The sequence below is a fragment of the Schistocerca piceifrons genome, chromosome X (genome assembly GCF_021461385.2).
Source record: "Schistocerca piceifrons isolate TAMUIC-IGC-003096 chromosome X, iqSchPice1.1, whole genome shotgun sequence".
NCBI classification, from domain to species: Eukaryota; Metazoa; Arthropoda; class Insecta; order Orthoptera; family Acrididae; genus Schistocerca; species Schistocerca piceifrons.
Genome location: NC_060149.1, coordinates 153,084,737 through 153,103,212, shown reverse-complemented (window position 1 = coordinate 153,103,212; position 18,476 = coordinate 153,084,737). Strand labels below are relative to the sequence as shown.

At 38.9% G+C, this 18,476-nt stretch overlaps 1 protein-coding gene across 1 annotated transcript in view; it reads right to left on the bottom strand.

Moving 5' to 3' along the window:
• The window catches only part of LOC124721225 (ATP-dependent DNA helicase Q5-like), a 309,692-nt gene extending 294,089 nt beyond the window's left edge, over nucleotides 1-15,603 (bottom strand). Inside the window, exon 1 of the mRNA XM_047246081.1 lies at nucleotides 15,278-15,603. Coding sequence (XP_047102037.1) covers nucleotides 15,278-15,398 — 121 coding nt within the window. The 5' untranslated portion in view covers nucleotides 15,399-15,603. The remainder of the gene's footprint in view (nucleotides 1-15,277) is intronic.
• Nucleotides 15,604-18,476: the final 2,873 nt, after the last annotated feature.

The window sequence follows — 18,476 nt, the reverse complement described above, 5'->3', positions numbered from 1 at the left end:
AATACATGTCAGAAATTAACGGCAAATTTCAACACGCTGAACGCGGAGAGCTGATTTCACTGGGCTTTCTGCTGAGGCGGCAAACCGCGCGCCGGTGACCACTTGACAGGTGTTGAGACAGAAGAGCGCCTGCGCGCCAGCAACCCATCCGACGGCCGCGCAGTACTTACCACCTAGAGGACAGGCTTTACCGTCAAAAAAATTCGCCCGGCAACAGCCGCCGAGCTGGGTAAGTGAACAAAATGTACGTACAGCACTTGACGGTTGTTGAGTGGGAGTATAAACAGACGTGGTATGGTAAAAGAACAATCTGCACGGGACGACCAGTTACAGAAAGCCAGCCGGCCGCTGTGACCGAGCGGTTCTAGACGGTTCAGTCCGGAACTGCGCTGCTGCTACGGTCTCAGGTTCGAATCCTGCCTCGGGCATAGTTGTGTGTTATGTCCTTAGGTTAGTTCGGTATAAGTAGCTCTAAGTCTGATGACCTCAGATGTTAAGTCCCATAATGCTTAGAGCCATATGAACAGAAAGCCACAGTTGTGTAGATGGGGACTAGTTTCACAGTGATTATTTTCAAAAAGTTTTGTAATCCAAAGTAGTGAAAGCGATGAGAGGAGAAGTCAGTGATTCAAAGGGTGCGTTATATGTACTACATAAAAGTCGCTGTGAAATGCGACTGCCATGACCCGAAAGTGAGAATTCGTCCGATGATTCAGTAACCGATCAAAGTACCGTACGTGAGTCGATCCTCGATGCAACCATCCAAGAATTGTGCATTTTACGAGTGTCCATCGCGCCAAAGGAACTAATGAAAATCTGCAAAAGTTAACAGCGTCGAACGAAAGGTAATGAGTATACATAGTTTCGAAAGACTTGCGAGAACCCTGCGTTTCGCAGACAATTGGTGCTTTAAATCGTCTCTCTACCGCTCAATTCACTATCGATGAACTGAACAAAAATTTAAAAAAATATTATGATCCTGCAGAAATACGATATATCGACGATAATACCATTCAGTGGGCGAATTATATTCAGACACTATTTGAAACAACTCTCTTACCCAAGTATGGCATCAAAATGTTTAAATTTTGCTCAGGCAATCGATACTGCTACAGTTTTCTTCGAATTCCGACTGACAAAGTATTTGATAAAGAAAATACCACACCAACATATGTTGTGATGAATATGTGTCAAGAAGTATTGAATAAAGGCCGTGCGTTATGTGCCGACAGTTGCAGTATCAGTGTAGATCTGGCATGCAAACTCATAACAAAGAATACGCATTTGATGGGTACTCCTCGACTAAATCACATACGAATTCCCAAAGAAATAGTTACGACCAAACTCCGAAATGTAAAGGCAAAAGAGACGCTTTGATTCTTTCCGCCAAATATTCAAGCGAAATGGAAAATGTGACAACAAAAAGGAGGGGTTTATCGAATACGAAAAATTATGACTGAATATAATACAGGAAAACTGCTGTTGACCTTTCTGATCAGAAGAGTGCGTAAAGCAGTTTATTGAGAAAGACAATAAATACAATGGTCTCTAAAGTTAGCATTAGATGTTTTTGAGCACCGCAGTTGTGAATGCGTTGTGTGTGTTCCAAGATATGAGGGCATAGAAAAAGGAAGTCACAACATTTCGACAACAGTTGGCAGATACATGGCATTCTCATGAAGGAACTTCAGTCAGTGACAAGAAGAAGCAAACACCAGTTGGAAACAAATGAGCGAAAGGTGCATAAAGTGCTCTGAATGTTAGAAAAAAAAAACACAAAAACATTCTGGAGCAAAGCAGCTAGAAAAGTGGATGAACAGGTAATTACCTTTTCTAATGTGTACAAATCTAAACCCCTTTTTGTAATTACTGTTTTAATAAGCTTAATTAAAATTACATTTGTTTTTTTTAACGTTGATTCTGCGTTTCCCACGTAGTTATGCCGTCCAAACGATAAGTGCACTATCAGTCTCCACGGACTGACTTGTCCAAAACAAAAAATACACTGCGGACTGACAGCACACAAACGGAGAGCCCACTGTCAGTCCCGCGGGACTGATGTCGTGCTTAACGTGTAAATGCATAGTTTGTCATTTATACCAGCACATCAACTGAACACATACAGTATCCAGTCCGTCCTCAAAGTCTTAATCATGTTGGGCCTTAATGACGAAAGATGAGATTAATAAGAAGTACGAAATGTTTAGCTCTGTAGAGAAACATTTAGAGGAGCTGTTATTCAGGTTTAAAAGGATAGTTGACTATGCACTAGAAAAATACGTATCTAGTAGCACAATTCATGATGGGACAGACCCTGTATGGTGTACGGTAATTGTAAAGAAACTTGTACAGAAAGAGACACTACTGGAAAATAAGTGTAAAACGAAGCCTACGACTATAGCTTGAGGGATGCTAAATGAAAAGCGTTTAGTTGTCGAGAGGGCAATGTGTGAAGCCTTCAGTGACTACCACAGCAGAATATTATCGGAAGGTTTCTCACAAAGGCCAAATAAATTCTGGTCATGTGTAAAGGTTGTTGGTGGTAACAAAGTTAGTGGCCAGACACTCATGGGCGAGATAGGAACTGAAATTGTGAGTAGTAAAGCAAAGAGAGAAATGCCGAACACCATCTTCAAATGTTCCTTTACAAAGGAAAATCCATTGTGTGTGTGTGTGGGGGGGGGGGGGGGGCTGTTTTGGAAACAACGGAGTTCCCTAAAATCAAACAACGCTCCAGGGCTCGATAAAATCCTCATCGGATTCTGTACCAAAATTGCAGCTGCATTGTCCCTCTTAACCACAATCTACACTAGATCCCTTGAACTAACAAACGTGCCCAGTAGCTGGAAGAAAGCACAAGTCATACGAGAAGGGTAGCAGAAGTTATTTACGGAACTATCATATAGTACCAAATGGTTCAAATGGCTCTGAGCACTATGGGACTTAACATCTTAGGTCATCAGTCCCCTAGAACTTAGAACTACTTAAACCTAACCAACCTAAGGACATCACACGCATCCATGCCCGAGGCAGGGTTCGAACCTGCGACCGTAGCAGTCCCGCGGTTCCGGACTGCAGCGCCTAGAACCGCATGGCCACCGCGGCCGGCCATATAGTATCCTTGACAACCATTTACGTATAACCTTAGAATGTACTCTGAGCTCAAAGGTAATGAGATATTTCGAACAGTGGCAGTGACCTCCTCCTGCTCGACCCAGGGGTAAACCAGTTTGAATCTCGTTGATGGAAAAAATTTTCACTGTCAGTATTTGGTGGTGTGAAGTTCCTATCAAAAGATTTTGTGCCAATGTTCCGGTTTCAATGCCAAACCTCTCTGCAGTGTCTCATGACGTGAGAGCATGTGACACTGTTGATGGTGATCCGTACACCGGATGGGGGACGTTAAGCTTGGCGGCCCCCTAGGTGCTATTCGCGAGGCATAGGCTATGTGGCTGGCACCACGTTTCACTCTCTCCTCCTCTCCTCTCATCATCATCATCATCATCATCATCATCATCATCATCATCATCATCATCATCATCATCATCCGGCACACGGGCGCACACACACACACATACGCACATACGCACGCACACACACACACACACACACACATTTTACAAAGTGACAGGCTATAAAATTCGCAGCATAGCCATGAACAACAATATTGCAGAAAGCATAACCAAGTTTTCAGAGATATATTTGATGTTCCCTCTCATGAAGCCAGCTCACTTGGTGGTTCCACATTTTCTACAGCTATACCTGTACCTACACCTACACATACATACATACATACTCCGTAAGCCACCACATGGTGCATGCTGGAGCATATCCTGTACCACTACTAGTCATTTCTTTCCCTGTTCCACTTACAAATAGAGCAAGGGAAAATGACTCATCTATATGCCTCCGTATGAACCATAGTTTCACATACCTGAGCTTCACGGTCCTTATGTGAAATTTATTTTGATGGCAGTAAAATTTTTCTGCAGTCAGCTTCAAATGTCGGTTCTCTAAATTTTGTCAATAGCGCTCCTGGATAAGAAAGTCGCCTTCCCCCAGCGATTCACATTTGTGTTTGTGAAGCATCTCCGTAACACTTGCGTGCTTTTCAAACCTACTAGTAATACATCTGGCAGCCCACCTCAATTGCATCAATGTCTTCCTTTTATTTTACCTGGTGCGGATCCCTAACATTACAACAGTACTCAGCCATAGGTCTCACTAGTGTCCTTTATGCAGTCTCCTTTACAGATGAACCACTCTCTCCTAAAATACTCATAATAATCCAATGTTGACCTTTCAGCTTGCCTACTACAATCATAATGTTCTCACTGCATTTCCTATTGCTTTGTAATGTTACGCCTAGATATTTACTCAATGTGACTGTGTCAAGCAGCACACTACTAAAGCTTCATTCGAACATTCTTGTTTTTCCAATTCATCTGCAGTAACTTACATTTTTCCACATTTAGAGCTAGCTGCCATCCGTCACACCATCTAGAAATTTTGTCGAAGTCATCTTGTATTCTCCTAGAGCCACTCAACAATGACACCTTCCATTACACCACAGCATCATCACACACAATTGTCACAGACTACTGCTTACCATGCCTGGCACATCATTTATCTATACGGAAAACAAGAGCAGTACTATCACACTCTCCTGAGGCACTCTAAATAATACCCTGTCTCCGATGAGCACTCACCATCGAGGACAACACACTGGGTTCTGTTACTTAAGCGGTCTTTGACCCACTCGTATATGGAATCTATTCTATCTTCTTGTACCTTTGTTAACAGTCAGCATCGTGGCACTGTGTTGAATGCTTTATGGAAATTTAGGAATATGGTACCTCCCTGTTGCCCTTCATCAATAGTCCGCAGGATATTGTGTTTTGAATGTGCAGTGTTTCTAAAACGGTGCTAATTTGTGGACAGAAGCTGTTTACCTTTCAAGGAAATTTATTACATTCAAACTGAGAATATGTTCACAGCAAACTGATGTTCAGGATACTGGTCTGTAATTTTGTGGGTCTGTTCATTTTGGTAAACTTTCGACACATCTCTACATCTACATACTTTACAAACTACTGAGAAGTACATGGCATTCCAGTTACATATGGAGTGCAGGAAAAATGATTTTGTAAGTAATTTCCCAAGATAGTTTAGCTCTCTCTTCAAGAGCTCCTCCCCCCAACCGATGAACAACAGACCTTACAGAGGTGGGATGGCTTGGCTTGCATGCCTCAATGATAAAGACAACAGTACTGTACATCCAAGCACAATGGAGCTTTATCAGTGGCAAGAGCAGACTAACCTATGGTCCCTGAAGTTGGGCAGCAGCCTTTTCAGTAGATGTACAGAAAGAAGTCTGGATGACAGACTGATCCGACCTTGCAACATTAGCCAACATGTCCTTGCTATGCTGGTACTGTGAATGGCTAAAAGCAAGGGCAACTACAGCTATGGTCTTTACCGAGAGCCTGAAGCTCACTATATGACTCAATGATTATGGCATCCTCTTGTGTAAAATATTCGAGAATAATAGTACCCCATTTGGATCTCTGGATGGGGAATTATTCAGGAGGATGCCATAACCAGGAAAAATAAAACCATCATTCTACAGAGTGGAGTGTGGAATGTTAGTTCCTTTAATTGGATAGGGAGGTTAGATATTTGAAAAGGGAAATGGATTGGTTGAAGTTAGATACAGTGGAAATTATGGAAGTGCATTGGCAAGATGAACAGGACTTCTGGTCAGGTGATTATGAGGTTACAAATAAAAAATAAACAATGGGTAAGCAGGAGTAGACCTACTAATGAGTAACAAAACAGGAGTGAGGGTAAGCTGCTATGAACAACATAGTGAATGCAGTATCATAGTCAAGATAAACTGGAAGCCAAAACCCACCACATTATTAGAGTGTGGGCAAATTAAAAGTGGCCCAGAAAATATTTACAGTAAGGCTGCCACAGGACTGACTCTCATTAATGAACATCACAGAAGATGCTTGGAATGGTCATTCCTGACACTGATACAGCAATCTTCTCATTTTAGCAAACTATTACATATGCATAGCACCTTCTTTTCCTGAGGCTTAGCAGGAATAGTGTTTTCAGTGTTCTGCTGTAGCTCTTCCAGTATGTGAGGATTATTTGATCACACCTTACACTGCAGTTTGACCCACAGGTAAAAATCCCAAAACAAAAGATGATCTAGGTGGCCAGGAAATTGCACTGCCTCTGCTGATTATCCGCTCCTCACCGAACACCTCAAGCACTCATGAAAAGGTTGTCGAAACAGTGTGTGCTGTCGCTCCATCTTGCTGAAAATATCCATACAGTCATTTCTCTTCTGTGAGTTGATCCACATATAGATTAAACCGTTTCAGGACATACTAGTTGAGGGCAACAGTTTGATGAAATAATTGCATTATGATGAGGACACCAGACATCGCACACCAAACACTATACTTCATGGCAACAACAAATGAAATATAAGAGTTCTTGCTGAATGTAAATACTTCTAGATTAAAGGAGATCACTCGTTGAAAAGTAGAACCACTGAGTCATCAAAAGACACATGCAAAAGAAAGAAAACCTGCTAGCTTTCGGAGCTATTCTTTGACGAGACAGAGTAAAAAATATGAAAACAAGGGTAACATGAGTCATGCTTGGGTAGCTCAGTTGGTAGAGCACTTGCCCACGAAAGGCAAAGGTTCCGAGTTCAAGTCTCGGTCTGGCACACAGTTTTAATCTGCCAGGAAGTTTCATATATCAGCACACACTCTGCTGCAGAGTGAAAATATCATTCTGGAGAGTAAAAAATACACCACACAAATGCCTCATGCCTCTACATGGTGTTGATACCATGTAGATGTGTATGTGTGTGTGTGTGGGGGGGGGGGGGGGGGCGCGCGGTTGGGGGGGGGCGGAGCGGGGGGTTGCACTAGTGTTCTATACGGGGTGTTCTTTAGAAACCACACTTTCTTAAAATTCTTCCGGTAAACGAAAGTCAACCATTCACCTTCCATACTACTGCCCTTACATGCTTGTTTCACTTCAAATCCCTTTGTAATGTTATGCTTCCATATTTAATTGATGTGACTGTTTGAAAAAGGCATATTTGTGCCATCAGCTGTACGATTGCATGTTTATTCTCTACTGGTTTTGATTATTGCAATCATCTTCACAAGAGAAAAACACAGTCAATCATTTTTGTCATGTATGAGCCAACCAAATGTAGAAAATATATAATTGTCATAATAGCCCATCTTAACACAGTCCACATAAACACACTGTGCCTTGGCACAATTACAGTAGTGCATACTTGGTGATAACTCCACACCTGATAAAAATTATTATTAAATGTGGAGTTATCACCAAGTGTGCAATACTGCAATTGCGCCAAGACACAGCATGTTTATATTAGATGTGTTAAGACACACTATTATGACAATTATAAATGTTCTACATTGAGCTGTCTTTATATATGGTGAAATATGTGTTTTATCCATTGATGTACACTGTTTTTCTCCTGTGAAGATGATTATTATGATTGAAACCAGTAGAGAATAAACATGAAGCTGTACAGCTTAGTCAACAACGACACCTTATCGTATACTACAACATTATCAGCAAACTGCCGCAGATCTCTGCTCACCCTGTCCATCGTATCGTTTTGTACATGCAGAATAAGAGTGGTCCCATCACACTTCCTTGGGGTACTCTTGATGTTACCCTTGTCTCTGATGAGCACTCACCATCAAGGACAACATACAGGGTTCTAAGGAAAACATACTGGGTTCTATTACTTAAGAAGTCTTTGAGCCACTTGCATACCTGTGAACCTATTATGTACACTCGTACCTTTGTTAACAGTCTGCAGTGAGACACCATGTCTAATGCATTCTGGTAATCTAGGAATATGGAATCCACCTGTTGCCCTTCATCCATAGTTCACACGATATCAAGCAGAGTTTTGTACAAGCCATGCCTTCTAAACCAGTGCTGATTTGTGGACAGAAGCTCTTCTGTCTCAAAGAAATTTATTATATTAACACTGACAATATGTTCAAAGCAAGTGTATGAAGTATATCTGAATCATAAAGCGCCTATGTTAAAAACATATTTATATAAATGAGTTACATGCAACCTATGTAACAACTGTTAAACTTGGGAGTAGTTTTATGATGGTTACACTTATTCAGGTGAATAATTACTGTTATGACACAACTTTAGTGCCTATAGTATTGGTATAGTCCATATCAATCAAGCGTGCTAAGAAAAATTCTTACCTTTATAGTCTCTGATGTTACTGAGTGTAACAGATGTTACACTTCAGGACTAAGTATGAAACCTGCATTTTTTTTTTTTTTTTGTTTTGTTCAAAAAAATTCCTGGCCCCAGATTCAGGCGGATAAAGATGACGCCTTGATCATCATTTCATAGATGTCATTATTGGGAAAAATTTTAAACTGCCATATCCCTGGAACAGTTCTAGATATTTTGTTAGCTTTTTCTTTATTTGAAAAATAATTACTTTATGATTACAATGACATCCTTGATGTGGACATACATATCAAAGTTCTTTTGCTGTAGCCTTCTGCTGTTTTCTTTTCCCCAAGAAATAACATTTTTATTTCAAGAATGCCAATGCTAATATTTTTTTTCTGTTGATTAGTAGCATATAGTACTACATTCCCTGAAAAGTAGATTTCCACTTCTAAGTTGAACAGGTTATATAAACAACTGAAAATTTTGCCACACATTAAAAGAGTTTCCATTACCAAATTATCACATATCGGACTCATGAAACAAAAACCTAGTCTTATCTGCAAAGAATTTTATATCTTCTGATAGCTGGGTAAGAGACACATTTTTCAAACATATTACGTGATTATAAAATACGCGCGAAAGTTGCAAAACTTACAGGCTCCAAAGCACGCAACTTCTCTGCACTCTGCTTCAAACTAAAATCAGCTATTCAATGAACTAAAAATGTGTTCCATGGCATCATTATCTTCCCTTGAAATTTAGTGATGCCTTCATGTTGAACCAATGCAAACTGGAGCACACACACTCTTCAAAACACTGTAAACTGGAAATGTGAACTCATGGTGGTGTTTCTGCCTTGCAACTGGAAACTTATATCCAGCAGCTAGTCCATGTGATAGCATGAAGTTAACGACGACTTCATTTAACTCATAATTGATGTCTATAATCTTCGCAATCCACCAATCTCAATCGTACAAACATGGCACAAACATTCTTCTTCTCTGGTTGTGAATCTGAATATTCTCCTGCTGTTTCTGAGGTGTAGGCCAGACGAAGACATTTCTTCTTTCTTGCTCTTTAAAGTGCATGCAATGTGAAGTTTATCAATCACTTTGAGTCCAGAAATAAGTTTCCTGAATTCCTTTTACAGGGGTAGTTTGGCTGGACCATTCTTCTCTTTTCTGCTGGCAGAATTCAATTTCTCATTCTGACAAACAATGAGGGCTATAGATATGTACAATTTCATTGCTCTCATAAAATCATCAGCATTCGGAGTTGCTGGAAAGATAACATTTTGCTGCATGGTGCTTCAACAGCCCTCCATCATTATCAAACGGCCCCTTCCTGTGACCAATAGCACTGCATACCCACTCCACTGGTGCAAGTAACTTAGTCAGTTCAAACAGTTAGTAACGATTTTTGAAGTGACTAGAAGCACCATTGGAGATGATGATGATCTTTTCTGTTTGTGACTGCAAGTGAAGAATTTTGTGCATTGCCAGTAATTCGTGTGCTGTGTCATGCCCTGTGTCATCACTCATAACTGCAACACTTGTGATCTTATTCCAAAAAGATGTCACTCCTGTAAAAATTGAAATTTGGTCATCAATCATACCCTTGTACTTCTTGTAGGAAAATCACAGACCAGTTCTCACCAAAATCACAGTCAAGTACTAAACATGGTTCTTCAGCCTGTACATGTCCTTTCACTTCTGCACTGTGTTGTTGTGTTACTGCTTTCACTGTCCATTTCTGAAGTCCATCAACAAAACTGTCAATGGCAACAGTTTTCTTGATTAGTTTATTTTCCTCCCATGTTGCATATGTAACTTATGACAAGTCATCTGCTACGTTTTCTAGATCAAGTGACAGTAAAGAGAGTCCTCCCTTTCCAGGGCAGCCACCACATTCACGAAACAAACAAGTCTCCTGCTTTACATAAAAGAGTATTAACGACTTCACATGTCCAACCAGTGTGTCATACATCACGTGTTCACATAAGTTCTTAGAGGTTGCCACACAAAGTTAAAAAGTTGCAAAATACACATATGAGCAGATATCTCTACGCGGGTGTGGAACCATTCACTTAGATTGTTGTGCATAAAATTTTGATCTTCCTATGTGTAATATTGTGTTTTCCTTCCTGTATTTGATAAAAGTTTCTTTCATACTGTGAGTTGTTTACTTTTTCACTTTCACTACTTTTTGTCCTTCAGCTGTTATTGTTATAGAGTCTTTCTTGTTGGCACTCTGGTGAGAACAAACCCATTTACCTACGACTGTGCTATTTGAACATGTGCTTCTTGCACAGGATGACCATAAAAGCCATCTTTTCTTCCAGACACTCCTTTTAAAGAACTCACATGTCTTGATTTGCTCACCATGTATTTTGATGGTGATGGAAAACCATTTTCTTTGAAAATGAATCTGGTGTAATAGTTAACATGTCCACATTTTCATTGTAGGATGCTCACATTTCAACAGCTGAATTGACATTAATGAGAAATTCCTGGCGAGTTGGGCAAGCTTCCTTTCATTCATTTTCTTCTGAAGATGGAATTTCTACTTAGAGTGTGGTCAGTTTTGCTTTGGTGAACTGCCTCACAGCTTCAGTAATTTCTCTGCGGTTTCTTGATGCATAGAGCATGACTTCACTGACAATGGCTTCTTAGCAGGACAAACAACTACCTCTGTACTGGACCGATTCACAAAATGTAATTCTTCTTGTATACATGCAAAATTTGCATCATCTGCACCACGAGAGACATCACCTTGTTCAGTTACTGTCATCACTGATATTCTGCCAAAACCATTAGAAGATGGAAGGCCATCACTGGAAATATCTTGACATTGAAACAGAGTCTTGAAATGAGCACAACTATTCCCAACCTGAAGACAGCCTGTTTTTCTACTAGTTTTGAGTATCACTCTTTCATGGATATGCAAATAGTTAGCACAATTCACTCTTCTGTGGCCCCAGTCAAACAGTTCTTTCCACCAAACACCCTACAACTCTATCAATCAGCAGAATCCTCATCAAAACTTAGACACAGTATTCCCTTGATGGTCACAGATTTCGTACAAGGCTCTTAAATAAAGAAATTAGCTATGAACAACTTCAGTACAGAAAATGGCACTGAACAACTGCAACAAAGAAATTGCCAAGAAACAACTGCAACAAAGAAACTATAGTAATGAACAAGAAATTAGCCAAAGACATTAAAACATGAACACTGTTTATGAAAATTATTCATCTTAAAAGTGGAAGTTCAACTTTTCAGGTACTGTAGTACTGTATGTACTAATCAACAGTAAAATAAAAAATGACACTTAAAAAAAATTTTCCATAAAAAAATAAAAAACAACCATCAGATGGCTTCAGCAAAAGAAGTTTGACATGTATGTCCAAACTGAGGATATCATTGTACTCATGAAGTAATTATCTTTCCAATAAGAGAAAAGCTAATAAAATATTTAGAACTGTTACTGAGATACAGCATTTTAAAATTCTTCCCAAGATCACGAGCAAAATGGTACTCAGTGTCAGCCTCAGTGGCTTTTATCTCGAAGCAGGATTTTTTTTTTGGACAAAACAAAATAATAACAGCTTCTTGCTTAGTCCTGAATTGTAACATATGCTAAATTCAATAACATCTGAGACTTAGAAGGTAACCTCCCTGCCTGCATTGATTAGGCCTATAGTATTTTTGTCAGCATTTTCTTTTTGCCTTCTACTAAGTACTTACACTTATCTTTATGAGAAACAATCCTACCCCTTGGCCTCTTAGTCAACAATATCACAGCATCTTTCTTGACAGGCATTTTAAATATCTCTTTCATGAGACGTAAGTCAGCAGCTTTTATCCCTCTCATAATAAAAAAGACCCAGAGCTCTATAAGAACTTATCACAGTTACCTTCTGTAAAGATTTGTACTTCAGACCCAACACTAAAATTTTAAAGGTAAGGTTCCACTGTGCACAAAGAAAAATCTTTGCATCAGGAAGCTAAACCTACCACTCGGAGTCTCTCCGCCAATGACGACTTACAATTTTGTTTTTACAAACTGATTTGCTAATTATTCAGTTATCTAACTCTTCCTTCCTTGTACTTCATGCCTCACTGGTGTCTGTAAATCTTGTGTGTGAGAGGCTATATGTTTGCTCTATCGAATGACATTCTACTTTAACATGAGGCAGTTTTAGTGTTACCTGTGTTAACTATTCTGTCAATATACTACAGTTACCTTGTCTAATAACACTTGAAATATCTTGTGATAACATTTGCCTACAAGTAACGTAGTGCAATCTTCACTTTTGATATTTCAAAATCTCTTCCAAAGTAACATATGTTTATAGCAGATATTCATAATGTCTGCAAGTACAATCAATGTGTCAGTCAGTCATTCCATGAATCATTTTGCACTATAGATTGCAATGATATGGAATGAGTCATTTTACTTTCACACTGCAAATTAATTTGTACATTTGGTTTTATTATGGACATCAAGTTTTTAATATATATAACAAAAAGGAAAAATATAGATGTGATTTAGTAATTCCTACCCACCACCTTTCACACATTACAGTAATATAAATTCTTTTACAGAACAGAATGAGTTGTCGAGGGGAAACATGCTCAGTCTATTTTCAAATATACTCTGCTGTCTGGCAGACATTTTACATCAATGGGTAAGTGATCAAAAATCTTTGTTGCAGCATTGTGCAGCCCTTCTTGTGCTAAAGGCAACTTTAATGCAGAGTAACAAATGTCTTTGTATATCTGGTATTGTAGTTATGTGTATCACTGTTCATGTAGTGGGCAATTCAAAACAAACTTCATGAGTGAATAAATATACTATGAAGCAATAGTCAGAATGCCTAATTCCTTAAACATGTGTCTACAAGATAACAGTGGGTGTACACCACATATTATTCTTGTGGCAAAGTTTTGCACAATGAAGACTTCCTTTCTTAAACATGAGTTGGTACCCTAGAACATTATTTCATATTACATTACTAACTGAAAACATGTAAAATATGTCAACTTACTGACATGACTCTCTCCAAGATTTGCAATGATTCTAAGTGCAAATGTGGCTGAACTAAGTTGTATTAGGAGTTTCAAAATGTGCTTTTTTCAATTTAAATTCTCATGAATACCAATACCTAAGAATTTTGAAGTTTCCACCATAGTTATTATTTCCAGATCATGCGTTACACTTATCATTGGTGTAGTTCTCTAGATGTGCAGAATTGAATATGTTGGGTCTTTTTAAAACTGAAGGTGAGACCATTCACAGAAAACCAGTCAGTGTTACTTTTAAGAACTTTGTTTACCATTTCTTCTGTTTCTGTACACATGCTTGAATTGATTACAATACTAGTGTCATCCTCAAAAAGACCTAATTCTGCTTGTTGTATATTAGATGGAATATCATTTACATTACTGAGGAACACTAATAGGCCTAAGAATGTCTTTAGCATATATGGTGGATGATCGCTAGTTAATAAAATGGCACAGGAAACATTACTTTAGTCACATAAGTAGTTGACAATACATGCAGCCACCTAGTGCAACTGTTAGATGTCTTACAAATTATCCTGGAAGACACTAATGTCCTTTTTATTTTCTTCTCAACACCTCCCCCTCTGTATTACTGGAAACTATCATTATACTCAATTTCTTGCAGTATAAAAAATCTTTCACTTATGTTCAGCTAGTTACGATTGAAGTTCCCTTCCTTTCCACCAACACCCTACCAATAAATCAGTGTACGCTGATATATAGTACACACTATCAATGCTGAATGTTCAGAAGCAACAATTTGAACAATTAAAATCAATATTAGGCTGACTGCATATTATTTAGACTCATATCAGAAATACATCTACAGGGACACTTGTAAGTACGTCTTGCCCATTAAGGAAGCTACTGAAAAGAAATACAGAAGCATACAAATGGTAAATTAAACTGTTTAGCAACAAAAAACCTAAATACAAAGATTCTGAGGAACTAATTTATTTTCATTTCCAAAATTGATATAATCTGAAAACAATCAGATTATATCAATTTTGGAAATGAAAATAAATAGATAGTTACACTGTGGATGCTCCTTCATATTCCTTGAAGCAATTCTTGTGTTTCTAGAAATGGTTGACGTAGGAAAATTGGAAATTTTAGGTCGGCTTGTTTCATCACCACCAGCACTGCATTTGGGTGTCAATTTCAGCTCTTAGCACTATAAATAACTAAAACATTGATTATAAAATTTATCACGGACTTCTCCATTACTTATGTTACTGACGTCGTAAACATATCGGGAAACTTTATGGTGTTGGAAATAGTAAAACAAAAGCAATCTTTTTCAGATTCTAACACACGCACATAATTATCTACTGAATTTCGTTCTTACGTTTTATTTTCCATTGCTTTGCTACAGAAATGTATGTAATATGCAACCACGCAATGTGTAAAGAGGCACCTTCGGAGTAGGTGACGATGCTGATACAATAGGATCAAATAAAATGTGAATCAAGCAAGTGTGCCTGCACTGCATTACGAAGAACTGTAAGGTAGCGCTGTGCATTCAATGCGTCTCAGTAATGTACAAACTAAGAAAAACGGGGACAAACAATATACAAAAATACCTTGTTTTCACTACTAATGCAAGTTTTAAATACTACTCAGTCTGAAGAAAGAACTCAAATAGGGTGCCTGCCATTGCTGCGTATTTGAATAACCTAACTTTCTTATTTAATAATCTTTTCCATTCGGGCACCTTAAACTGACAGTTCTTGTTTTTTTTGCCTACAAAATTTATGCGAATACTGTCTACGAGTCAAGGCTTGCCGAATACGAGAACTGAGTTTCTTGTTACGGACAATATGTTTAACGTTGCTAAAGTTGTTTCCGACGCAATTTGAAAACAACATTACAAAATGCAGTCGCTTGAGCGATCAAACACAATTAGCTAAAGATTTTTTTAATATACTTACTTTCGAGGATCTTTAGCGTTGCATCTTGTTGCAGCTTACTCTTAAAAGAATTGAAACCAAACTTTTTCAGTTGCTTCAATAAACCGGCGTTGCTCAGGTCAGCAGCTTCCCCAGCAAACATTTTACGCTGGATTATAGCCTTCCACGAAATTGAATATACGGACCAAATAACGTTCACCGCATCTTCACTTCTTGAAAAGTAATCTGTGTGTATAAATTACTGTGTCATTTGATGACCACAACAAAACAGACGTTTTTCCTACATGTTTTGATTCAACATCCTATCATCACAACACAGACGATATACAACTATTGCAGACTCTGTCTCTGTTTCCCGGAAATCGCAGGTGGGACAGAGATGATAGGCAACTAAGTATTGATGACAGACAGGAGTGCCATAAGTGCTGGTAAGGCATTACGATGTTTGCAATTAAAAGACATTTGTGCTGCTTGCTGAAATTTTGTTTCACTGGTTGCAGTTAATGTGCCTTCGTCTATCCAAATAAACTGGTCTACCACATATTAATTTATACAACAGTTTTTCCGAAATTTGCCTGATTTTCCGTACGAGACCACGTGTGAAGTTTGGCAAGCAACCGTGCAAACGAAAGACAGTAAGACTAGGGTGATGATGGAAGAAACACAAATTTTCCACACTTATTATAACAAACCTATCCGTACGCATAACATGTAGGCCTATCTCAATATATTGTGCGTGCTTGAAAGTTACTACAGTTTCAACAGTATGTCTATATTTGTCATGAGTACAACCTGATCTAAAAACAGTTTAGTTCCGAAAAAAAAACAAAAGTGAAATTTTATACGAGGAAACTTCAGATGCCCCACTGCAACTATGTACCTACTTCTAGAAAGACATTCGTTATGTAACTAATTTAGTACGATACTAGCTTCAAAGGCCAGAGGAAGGCAAGGACATACTGGAACTCAAATGGTTCAAATGGCTCTAAGCACTATGGGACTTACCATCTGAGGTCATCAGTCCCCATACTGGCACTATCCGAGCTCCGTTTACACTTGGTCTGAAAACATGTTTTTGTTGGCAACATTATTTCCGACAAAGTCCGCAACTATGTTTGCTTTCATGTCCCCGCCTACACTAACGACTCACATTTCTATTTGTGTATTCGAATCATCTGCAACAGTGTCCGGCACCGGTAGCTGAGTGGTCAGCGTGACGGAATGTCAATCCTAAGGTCCCAGGTTCGATTCCCGGTTGGGTTGGAGATTTTCTCCGATTAGGGACTGGGTGTTGTGGTGTCCTAATCATCATCATTTCATCCCCATCGACGCGCAGGTCGCCGAAGTGGCGTGAAATCGGAACACCTGCACCAGGCGAACGTTCTACCCGACAGGGGGGCCTTAGCCACACGACATTTCATTTTATATTTGCAACACTGGAGCTGGCAGGAAACATCTCACGTTGTGCATTCGCATTGTGTATTACGATGTGTTCAGAGAAGAAAATGAATTACTAATGTGTGATGCTGCGTTATTAATACTCGACAACTAAAGCAGACAAAGACTGGTCGTCGTGTTAGATACACTACAGCAGACCTAGCGGGAAACTGGATTTGGAATAAGGTACTACTTCTCGTAATTTCACAAGGATGTTACCACCCAATTTTAAAATTCTAACGATTTTGATAGAGGCATTTGTTTCAAAGAAAGTCTCAAATTTCAGAAAAGCAGTTCCTGAGAAGCAGGAACTTGCTGTTAGTCTTGGTTTTTTTGGCAAGAAGAGATTCCTGCAAAGCTTTGCATATTTGTTGTATATTTCAAAGCCATCTATATCTCAAATAATTCCTGCAGTTTGTGAAGCACTGGTTAAAGTATCACGCAAAAGCAACCCATTTGCTGAAATAACACTAATGTATGTTTTATTGTGTATTGAATACCTGTAATAAATTAATACATCCAACTAAATCCTCTATATCGTAATCGATACTAACAAATGGACTTTAGTAAGTATATGATGGGACAGCAGAATATGCAACTGTAGTCCGTTTCGTGCCTTATCGAAGGTCACTAGGCAACCTTTCTATATAAATTTAGTTCCACCGCACTCATTAACTGATACAGTTCGTCTGTAGTGGGTTAGCAGGAATCTGCGTCTTTTCTACTCCACTGCAGCTGGTATTAAACAGTCCAGTAATTTTCTGGATACAGCTCTGTTTTAACTTGGAATCTTTATAGTTTGAACTTCATAAATTCCACATGCACTCCATCTGCCTCATAGAGTGTGATAACATCAATGTCTGTTGGCTTTACAGGACAACAGATATTTGAACTGTGAGGCTACAGAGTTATTACACTCTGCTACAAGAACTCATTATGTTATATCTTAGTCATAACTTAAATAAACACTAGGACCATACAGTGGCATTTAGAGGTTGCAGGACAGAAACAAATTTGATCACATTTCCTCACATAGGCGAGTTTTAAAATACAGATTTTTTCTACCTTTCTTAAAGAATTCCGTTCTTGTAAATTATAGGCATCCACTAATAAACCTGTTTCGACACAATATGCAAGTTACGACCAGAAAAATGTTTTAGGTATTTCTGCAGTTTGAAGCTACCTGTGACACACTGATTACTTACCTTCAAAAGAATTTCCACACTTACTTTCTATGTACTACTTTTATGAGTCCTTATCTTGTTTACAAGAAGCTTAATTTGTCCTGAAAGCTTATACATTTTGGTGTTCTGATGAGTTTATAAGACTTCCACAATACATGGGTTGGGTTGATTTGGGGGAGGAAACCAAACAGTGAGGTCATCAATCCCATCGGATTAGGGAAGAATGGGGAAGGACGTCGGCCACGCCCTTTCAAAGGAACCATCCCGGCATTTGCCTGAAGCAATTTAGGAAAATCACAGAAAACCTAAATCAGGATGACCAGACGCGGGGCTGAATCTTCGTCGTCCCGAATGCGAGTCGAGTGTGCTAACCACTGCGCCACCTCTCTCAGTCACAATACATTTTATAATTTGCGTTAACCTGTACTCATCCAAGCCTGTACACCAAAAGGAGACAGAAACTCACCCAAAAACTGTAGGCTTATTGTGCTGCTGCTAGTAATATTAAAGGAATTAAACCCACAGTGAGAAACCAATTAAATGAATTTTTAAATTAATGAATCTCCTACAAAGGTCAGTATACATTTCCATTGGACTAA